Genomic DNA, 10,593 nt, shown 5'->3' on the forward strand with positions numbered 1-10,593 from the left:
GATTAAACATTGCCTTTAACCTAGACATCATAAGATTGTTAAATCTATATGAAGTTTTTTTGACTGGCTTGTGTTATTGGCTCGTGACTTTGCTCTGCACTTTTGATGAGTAGACTTTTGGGCTTGACTTGAATTTAACTTGCATTCAATCTTCTTTGTCTTCTTTATACATATGTTCTATGTATATTATATAGTCCCCTAAGTATTTGAGCTTTGAAGTATGAAATCTCTAGCACTTGATTACTCCTATCATGCGGTCCTTTTCCTGAAAAGGAAAAACATACGGGACTCAGAGGTTCGATTTTAGATGAAGACTGCTTAGCTCATTTAAATTTCTATCAGAATAGTTGTAACCCTAGACCAAAAATTTATATTTTTCCTCGTGTCTTGCAGGTCGTGATTCATCACTTAGTACGGGTTAGCTTTTTGCCTATCATCTAAAATCTTTAGTAAAATTTTAACAATTCAAAAATAAAATATTAAAATGAGGGTACCTTCCCGTGGATACTTCCTTTCCTTAGAAATAGTATCTCTTCAGATGAACAACATTCCAATGTGAAGATAGAATCTTGCCATCCATTATTTCCAGCTCTTATGCTCCTTTTCTTGATATACCGTGAATCTTATAAGGTCCTTCCCAAGTTGGACTTAACTTTCCCGTATTAGCTGCTCTCGTGGATTGGAAAACCTTCTTGAGTACGAAGTCCCCAATCTTGAAGTATCTTAGACGAGCTTTCCGAATATAGTATCGTTCCATAACTTGTTTTTGCGCTGCCATCCTTATTAGTGCAGCTTCCCTTCCTTCTTCAAGTAAATCTAGGTTTATTCGCATTTCTTCTTCATTAGACTCTTCAGTTGCTTGTGTATATCTCGTGCTTGGCTCCCCTATCTCTACTGGGATCAAGGCTTCATCTCCATATACAAGTGAGAACGACATTTCTCCCGTACTTGGTTTTGCTGTTGTGCGGTAAGCCCACAAAACAACAGGTAATACTTCTAGCCAATTGCCTTTGGATTCCTCCAATCTTTTCTTCAAATTGATGATAATGACTTTATTTGTTGATTCAGCTTGTCCATTATCCACCGGATGGTAAGGCATTGAAATAATCTTTTTAATCTGCCAACTTTGAAAGAATTCTGTGATTTGTGCGCCTATAAATTGCGGGCCGTTATCACATACGATTTCATTTGGTACGCCGAATCGGCATATGATATTTCGCCAAATAAAATCTCTGACCTCTTTTTCTCGTACCTGTTTAAAAGCACTCGCTTCTACCCACTTAGTAAAGTAATCAGTGAGAACTAGCAAAAATCTTACCTTGCCTTTTGCTTGTGGTAGTGGACTCATGATATCCATCCCTCACTTCATAAAAGGCCACGGTGCAATGACCGGATGTAATAACTCTGCAGGTCTATGCATATTGTTACCGTATCTTTGGCACTTGTCACATTTAGCCACAAAAGTTTCCGCTTCTTCTTACATTTTGGGACAATAATAGCCTGCTCTAATCATGGTTTTCACTAAAGATCTACCTCCCACGTGATTTCCACAATTCCCCTCGTGTATTTCTCTCATCACATAATCTGTTTAAGAAGGTCCGAGGCATCTTTCTAGGGGACCACCGAATGTTTTACGATAAAGATTGTCTTGCTTTAAATAGTATCGAGCAGGTTTTTTGCGAAGCGCGTGAGCCTTTTTCTTATCTTCAAGGACAATTCCATACTACAAAAAAGTGACAATCTCGTTCCTCCAATCCCAAGTTAAATTATTGAAATTTACCTCGTTTTTATCTTGATCAAGTACTGAATGGAATAGATGAATTACATAAGTATTTTATCATTTGTCACTTCCGCTGCAGAAGCAAGATTAGCTAAGGCGTCTGCCTCGATATTTTCTTCTCGTGGTATCGACACAACTTTCCAAGTTTGGAATTGCCTAACTAGATCACGTGCCTTTTCCAAGTACTATTGCATTCTTGCTTCTCTAGCTGTGTAAGTCTCCAGCATTTGGTTAACTACGAGCTGTGAATCGCTTTTGATTACAACTTGTTCTATGCCAAGCTCCCAGTTCTAAACCTACAATCACAACTTCATACTCTACCTCATTATTACTAACAACGTGACATTTTATGGCTTGTCGTATGGTTTCACCCGTAGGTGGTACCAAAACAATTCCTAGACCTGCCCCTTTTATGTTCGATGAACCATTAGTGAATAAAGTCCAAATTCCTGGATTAGACCCGTTGAATATTTGTAGTTCTTTTTCTGCTTCTGGTTGCATCCTTGGCTAAAATCGGCCATAAAATCTGCTAACACTTGTGACTTTATTGCAGTTCTAGGTTGATATGTAATGTCATATTCACTCAATTCTATGGTCCACTTGACTAACCTACCTGATAACTCATGTTTGTGTAATATATTACTCAGGGGATAAGCAGTGATTACGGAGATGGGGTGACATTAAAAATAAGGTCTTAATTTCCTAGATGCCATAATTAATGCAAGTGAAAGTTTTTCTAGATGAGGATACCATGTCTCAGCATCTAATAATGACTTGCTAACATAATAAATTGGAGACTGTTTACCTTGGTCTTCACGAACCAAAATAGCACTTACCGCTACTTCTGAAACAACAAGGTAGATAAGTAACTTTTCCCCATCTTTTGGTTTTGCGAGAAACGGTGGATTTGACAAGTATACTTTCAAGTTTTTGAGAGCTTGCTGACATTCCTTAGACCATTCGAACTGATCCTGCTTTTTTAAATCCGAAAAGAACTTAAAGCATTTTTCTGATGATTTGGAAATAAATCTTCCCAAGGCTGCAATTCTTCCCGTCAGTCTCTATACCTCTTTTTACTGGTAAGCATATCAGGAATTTCCTCAATAGCTTTAATCTGTGCGGGATTTACTTCAATGCCATGGTTAGAAACAAGAAATCCCAAAAACTTACCTGATGAAATTCCAAATACACATTTCTCGGGATTTAGCTTCATGTTGAATTTACGGAGAATTTGAAATATATTTGACAAGTGCTGAATATGATTCCCTACTTGTTGGGATTTGACTAGTATATCATCTATGTAGACTTTCATGGTTTTCCCTAAATGTTCTTGGAACATTTTTGGTCACCAATCTTTGATATGTGGCCCCAGCATTTTTGAGGCCAAATGGCATTACTTTGTAACAATAAGTCCCCCTGTCTGTTATAAATGAAGTTTTTTCCTCATCTAGGGGATCCTTTTTTATTTGGTTATACCTAAATATGCATCTAAAAAGCTTAACAATTCATGTCCTACAGTAGCATCAATTAGTTGATCTATATGTAGTAACAGAAAAGAATCTTTAGGACAAGCTTTGTTTCGGTCAGTGTAGTCTGCACAAACTCGCCATTTACCATTCTTTTTTTGGTACTAATACAGTATTAGCTAACCAATTAGGATACTTTACCTTGCGGATAGACCTAATTTTTAAAAGTTTTTGCACCTCATCTTGAATCACCCGATTTTTGAAAGATCCCTACTTTCTTTTCTTTTGATTGACAGGTGGATATGATGGATCTTCATTTAATTTGTGAGTCATTACCTCCGGAGGTATTCCTGGCTCTAATGTAGACCTTCCTTTCAGGCCATTGTAGGAATAGTTCTACAGCCTCCAATTCTTCAATAGTCGTTTTGATGTTTTCATTTTCCTCCGGTTCTTGGATGGAATCGGGCCTCGAGTCTACATCTGTCCGCCTGTGTTCAGTTGAGGCTTGTGTTGTAGCACCCTCTGTCACACCTCCTTTTTCCGCCCCCGCGAGGGTACAAAGAGTTTTTTCCAATTAAAGGACAATCGAAACGGGATTTGTTTGTTTATTTCAGAGTCGCCACTTGGGAGATTTAGGGTGTCCCAAGTCACCAATTTAATCCCGAATCGAGGAAAAGAATGACTCTGTATTACAGTCTGCGAACCAGAAATCCGGATAAGGAATTCTGTTAACCCGGGAGAAGGTGTTAGGCATTTCCCGAGTTCCGTGGTTCTAGCACGGTCGCTCAACTGTTATATTCGGCTTGATTATCTGATTTTATACAAATATGAACTTATGTGCAAATTTTATCTTTTTACCGCTTTCATAATTGTTATTATTATTTTTACAAGAATGTGAACATCGTTTAAAAACATGTCTTTGGATTGCGTCACATAAAATGCACCCGCGATCCGGAACGTATTTTTATTCAATGTTTTAGGATTTGGATTTGGGTTGCATGAAATACGCACCCGAGTTTAAGAAGATAATATTATTAAATACGCGCCTAAAGCGACTAGCGTATCATTATTTTGGGTAGGGCCGAGAAATTTGCTAAACGGCTCCTCCCGAATTCTAAGCAATTAAATGTACATTTATTGAGGGCCCCGCAATCTATACATTTTATTAAGCGAGGCTCATCTCATTTATTTTAAATGGACAAATCTTAAAGCGACTACATTTTTCTATTAAAATTAGTCTATAAAATAAAGAAAGAAAATCCTAATTAATTACTAGCTTTTTTATTATTTTAAGAAAACATGGCATGCTAATTGCTAGATTAATACAAATATTGATGAAAAGGAATTTTACTCAAAATTTCGAAATTATAAATAAAATAAAAATTCGACAACTAATATCCAAAAGAATCAAATACAACTCAGCATTTTTATAAAAAAAATTATTGAGATTAATTATTCACAACCATTTGAAACTAGATTTAACCATAATTACTAAAGCTTATTAGAAAGTTTATTAGACTTAAACGTTCTTCTAATCTTGCTTGAACTCAAATCATGCCTAATTTACGAAATTTAATTTAAATTCATGCCTTAGCTAAATTTAGCTACTTATTCATGATTAACCTACTGTTGATAATCTTGAAACCTTCATAACTAGTGAATTAACCCGTTTTGCCAAACCGATTCATTAATGACTAACTTATGTTATTTTTTCTTATTCCAATTATTATTCAGTAATACATGAAATAGCTTAAATACAATCAACAAAAGGAACAAAGAAAAAAGCGAAATTAAAACTTCAAAATTTCATTCTTCATATGTATTCATGCTTCCACATTATTAGCTTGCAATAGCTAGTATTACAGTCGTGTACCTGATATTGGAAGCAAAAGAAAATGAAGATGAGAATCAGCAACAGTAATAACAATACATCACAGCAACAACAGCCCAGCAACAACAGCCCAGGAACAGATTTGAAAATCAAAATAAAATACAGAAACACCGACAACAAACAACGGACAGAAACCAAGGGAATTTTCAGGTTTGAAATGTTAATTAATGTTTAACCCTTAATTTCTAAACCTGTGTATCAGAATATTTGTCAGGTGTGTACTACTCTCTCTTCTAATTTCCAGCTCCCTTTTTTATTTGTATTTTTTCTTTTCTTTTCTTTTTCTTGAAAGTTTTAATATTTTTCGGAATTTTCTTTCTCTCTTAAATATTCAGCTCTTTTTTTTCTCTCTCTCTCTCTATCTGTCCGTCCTCTTCTGTGTCCCCCATGCCTAACATAAACAATTATATCACCCACACCCCATTACATTTTGTCCCCCGTGCTTAACATAAAGAATTACAAAATGTACAATTCCTAAACTACCCCTCCGACCTTATTGCAATTACCATTTTACCCCCTGAACGTACTGCAATTTACCAAACTACCCCCATCAGCTATAACCAATTCATCTAATCAATTTCAACCAAAATACAGCAAATATGACCAATTTCTAAACAAATTTCAACAACAAATTCAAACTAAATGATGAACAACAAAGAAACAACTAAAATTATTTTGATTGAACAATATTTTTTAACAACAAACAAACCTACTTTCAGATTCAACAACAACAACAACAAACAAGTATATTCAGATTTCTAAATTCAATAATCATTTGAACTTAAAATTAAATCTAACAACATTACAACCAACAATTTCTATATTAAAACTAAACAAGATCATGAAGCAAACTGAAGAAATAATCATAAATGATAAACAACAAACAAGAAAATCAAACTTATACTAATTTCGGATTCAAGAACAATCAAACAAAGTATGAACATAAATGAAAAGTTTCAACAACAATAACAAGCAAGTTTTATTCAAATTCGAATTAAGCTTAAACAAAACAAATAAACATATTCAAATCACTAAACTTCAAATAATCAATTGCTCTTTTTTAATTAACTCCAATAAAATTATAACAAAGATACATGATTTAAAAATTAAAAACCAAAACATAACTTCTCATTAAATCACTAAATTAAAGACGAACTTTAAACAAAATGAACACGAATTTAATCTACAACAAACAACGGATTCAAACGATTTAAACTAACATTCTTTTATATTAACATTAAATCCTTTTAAATTAATAAAACAAACTGAAAAATATTTAATTGAATCTTTAACTTAAATCTTAACAACATTATAATTAAACTAATCAATTTTTATCTAAAAATAAATAAGAAAAATGAAACAAACTTATACTAATTTCAAATCTGAAAATATCAAACAAATTACGGACGAAATAAAACTTAAACCAACTAACCGTAAATGACCAACGACGAACTCGAACGAAAACAAATCTGCCCGGAAACAAATATCGCACCAAAACCATTTGAACGGACAAACAAGGAGAAGTAACGAACAACAGCAATCAACGAGCTGGAGCTTGCGTCACAGCAGAAGTACGAGCTGCCATGGATGACACAGCAGAAGGAGCAGACGATGCAGCAGCAGCAGACGGGCAGCAACAGCGGCGAGGAAGCAGCAACGCGAATGGAGACGCAGCAGCGCAGCACAGTAGCATCGACTTGCCGGAGAAGAAGGATCAACGATGGATGTTGGTCGGAGCTAAGGCAGCATGACGAAGAAGATGAAGCAGCTGGTTGCTGCTGGTCGTTTGGAGAAGACGAGCATGGCAGGGCTGTGAGACGACACTGCGCGCAGAAGCAGCTCACGTCGACGAACTTGTGGTCGTCCATGGCAGGGCTGTGAGACGTGGTCGTGGTGTTGATCCAGTGGTCGTGAGGGCGGAGAAGATGAAGCAGAAGCAGTTGGGTCTGGACGCAGCAGAAGCAACAATGGTGAAGTATAAGAAGTAGGAGTCGCAGCGGCGAGCTGGGATTGTTCGTGGTTGCTCATTGACGATGGGTTGTTCGACGACTAGCGAAGGGTGGTCGATGGAGGGGTTGTGCGCGTGTGTGAAGGTGACCAGCCATGGTTGGCTATGGAAGCCATTGGAGGGGAAAGGGTGACGGGCAGCCATGGGAGTTGGGTGGTTTTGAGATTTTGGAGAAGAAGAAGAAGAAAGGGTGGGTGGGTGGGGGGGGGGCGGATAGTTTAGTTTAGGTTTTTTTTGAGTCTTTTTTTTGTTTTGTTTTTGTTTTGTTTTGGGAAAAAATGAAAAATGAAGAGGGGTTGGGTATTGGGGTTATGGACCGGGTCGATCCGGTTTGAAATGGACCGGGTCATGGGGAAGGTTGGGCAATTTTTGGGCTTGTGGTTTGAAATTGAAGAAGAGGCCCAATCCGATTTTTCTTTATTTTTTGCTCTCTTTTCTTCTTTTATTTTTATAAAACTAAATTATAAAAATACTTAAATTATTATTAAGAACTAAATTAAGTTATAAAAGCGCAAATTAACTCCCAATAACAATTAACGCACAATTAAGTAATAATTAAGCATAAAATTGTATATTTGGACATTAAATGCTAAAAATACAAAAGATGCCTATTTTTGTAATTTTCATTTTTTGTAAAACAAACTTAATTACTAAAAATTGTAGAATTAAATCCTACATGCAAAATGTGACATATTTTGTATTTTTTTATTAATTTAACAAATAAACATGCACAGACAAATACAAATAATTATCCAAAAATGTCACAAAAATTCTCAAAATTGCACACCAAGGAAAATCATTTTATTTTGAATTTTTTGGGAGTAATTCTCATATAGGGCAAAAATCATGTGCTTACACCCTCAACTAAATTCTGTAATTGCTATTTTTCTTCAATTTTTGCGCTTGAATCTGCTATGGAGTTGATGCTCCTAGATGTCTGCTGATCTCTACGGATTTGACGTATCCCCCATTGTGAAGGGAATTTAATATCTTGATATATATTAGATGGCATAGCATCCATTTCGTGAATCCATGGTCTTTCTAGAATCATATTATAAGCCATATCCATCTCTACCACCTGAAATTTCGTATCTTTGACAACGCCATCTGCAAATGTTGTAAGTAATACATCCCCTTTTGTTATGACACTTGAATTGTCAAAGCCAGATAAAGTATGCGCCTTGGGTACCAGCTTATCTTCAGCTTGCATTTCCTTTAATACTCTTAGCAAAATGATGTTCACGGAGCTAACTGGATCAATAAAAACTCATTTCACATAAGTGTCATGTACAAGTAGATATATTACCAGTGCATCGTTGTGAGGAGTTAGTACGCCATCTGCATCTGCATTATCAAATGTAATACTTTCTTCTTCCAAAACATGTCGAACTCGCTTCCCGTGTGTAACTGTAACCTTTGAAATTTTCTTGGCTGCCGTATATGTCACGCCGTTAATTTCTTCTCCCCCGCTTATAACGTTAACTATTCTTTTTAGAGAAGGAGGTTTAGGGGCTCCTGCATGTTCTTCATGTATGTTTGCTTACCTTTTTCACTCAATAATTTGGTAAGATATCCTTGTTTTAATAAATGGTCAACTTCACCTTGTAGCAATCTACAATCCGCCGTTTTGTGACCATGACCGTTATGAAACTCGCACCAGAAATCAGGATTTCGCCTATTTGGATTTGATCTTATTTCTTTTGGCCACAACACCTTATTACCCATGCTTCTTAATACCGTTACTAATTCTGATGTTCTAACATTAAAATTGTAACCGCCAAATTTTGCCTTCGAGCTTCTATCATCATCTCGCGTCTCTCGTGCGTTTTGCTCTTTCCCAAACCTTGACGATGAGCCCGACTCTCTATCTCTCGATTTATGATCACACCTTGAATTGTCCTATTTTGAACGTGAGTCTCTCCATGCTGGTCCCATATAAGGCTCGTATCTGTTTTTACCGGACCTTTTTTCAGTTTCAACACGTCTCGAACTTACTCTCTCCTTTTTTTGAGACCGGGAGATGGTATCTTCTTCTATCCTCAACTTCGTGTTGTATCGGTTGTAAACATTATTCCAAGTTGTCGCTGGAAATTTGCGTAGACTTTCCTTGAGTCATCTCGTCGCTTGTGAACTTTTCTCATTTAAATTACTAGCAAAACCCTTAGCTACCCAATTATTAGGTACGCGTGGTAACATCATCCTTTCACGCTAGAATCTGTCTACGAATTCTCTAAGCAGCTCCGAATCTCCTTGCTTTATTTTGAAAATATCCTCCATTCTTTTATCGACTTTTTGAGCTTCCGAATGCGTTTTGATAAATGAATCTGCAAGCTCAGCAAAAGAATTTATAGACTTTTTGGTAAAAGAGAGTACCATGTTAATGCTCTCTTGGTGAGTGTTTCACCGAATATTTTGACCAATATTGATTCAATTTCTTGTTTGGTTAAGTCGTTGCCCTTCACACTAGTTGTGAATGCAGTCACGTGCTTTCGTGGATCAGTTGTGCCATCGTATTTTGGAATATAGGGCATCTTGAATTTCTTCGGAATCGGTAGAGAAACAGCATTGGGCTTCCAAGGTTGTTATAAATATTTATCCATATCTATTCCCTTGATTACATGCGGTACTCCGGGTATTTGTTCTATGCGATCGCTTTGCTCCTTGAGCTATTTCTGCAAGGTTAATACTAAATTTTGTAAATCAAAATTAACTATGTTACCTGGTTCTCCATCACGAGATTCGCTGGGAGTTCCACAACTGCCTGAATTAACGAGTCTAGAATGTAGGTTTCCAAAGTATTATTATTCGGAGTTGGTGGTGCAACTGGCAACTGACTGGTAAAAGCCCGGAGAGCGTTATTGACTTGTTGAGCAATTAATTTCCTAAGAGCATCATCGAGTGCTTGTTCGTTCGCAACTCTATCCTTTTGATTTGCTTCAGATCCGTCTGGAGTCCCCTCTCGTGACTGTCGCTGAGAATGTTATGGGGAAGGAGGTTATGTTCTGTCATCTGCATCGTTCACTTGATGTTGTGGATCTTGAGGCGGTAAATTGTGTTGGTTATTGTCGTTGACATTCGACATAGTCAATTTTTAAGAAAGAATCGATTTGGAAAGTAGACGATTATCAGATTCCTGATAACGGAACCAATTTGTTTAACCAAAAATAGGGATTTCAGTCAAAGCTTAATTTTAGAAGAACCGAGTTACTGATAATCAAATAGAAATAATTGATGTAAATAATAACTGAATAGAAATCAAAATAAATCAGTATATTTCAATAGTATTTCGTGTCCTTACAAATGTCCAATCTTCACCTTTTATAGGTATTTCTAAATAATACGTTTTGTTTCTCTCATAATAGAGTCATTATGGACAATTAGTGACATTTAATTTAATGTTATAATTGGTAACCATAACTGATTCAATACAGATTTCATAACGTTTTCA

At 36.2% G+C, this 10,593-nt stretch overlaps 1 protein-coding gene across 1 annotated transcript; it reads right to left on the reverse strand.

Moving 5' to 3' along the window:
• Window positions 1-592: 592 nt before the first annotated feature.
• On the reverse strand, window positions 593-1,099 carry LOC138876313 (uncharacterized). Its single transcript, XM_070155226.1, has one exon. The coding sequence runs from the start codon at window positions 1,097-1,099 to the stop codon at window positions 593-595; it is 507 nt and encodes a 168-aa protein (XP_070011327.1).
• Between the last annotated feature and the right edge of the window lie 9,494 nt (window positions 1,100-10,593).

The sequence above is a fragment of the Nicotiana sylvestris genome, chromosome 8 (assembly GCF_000393655.2).
Source record: "Nicotiana sylvestris chromosome 8, ASM39365v2, whole genome shotgun sequence".
Lineage (NCBI taxonomy): Eukaryota > Viridiplantae > Streptophyta > Magnoliopsida > Solanales > Solanaceae > Nicotiana > Nicotiana sylvestris.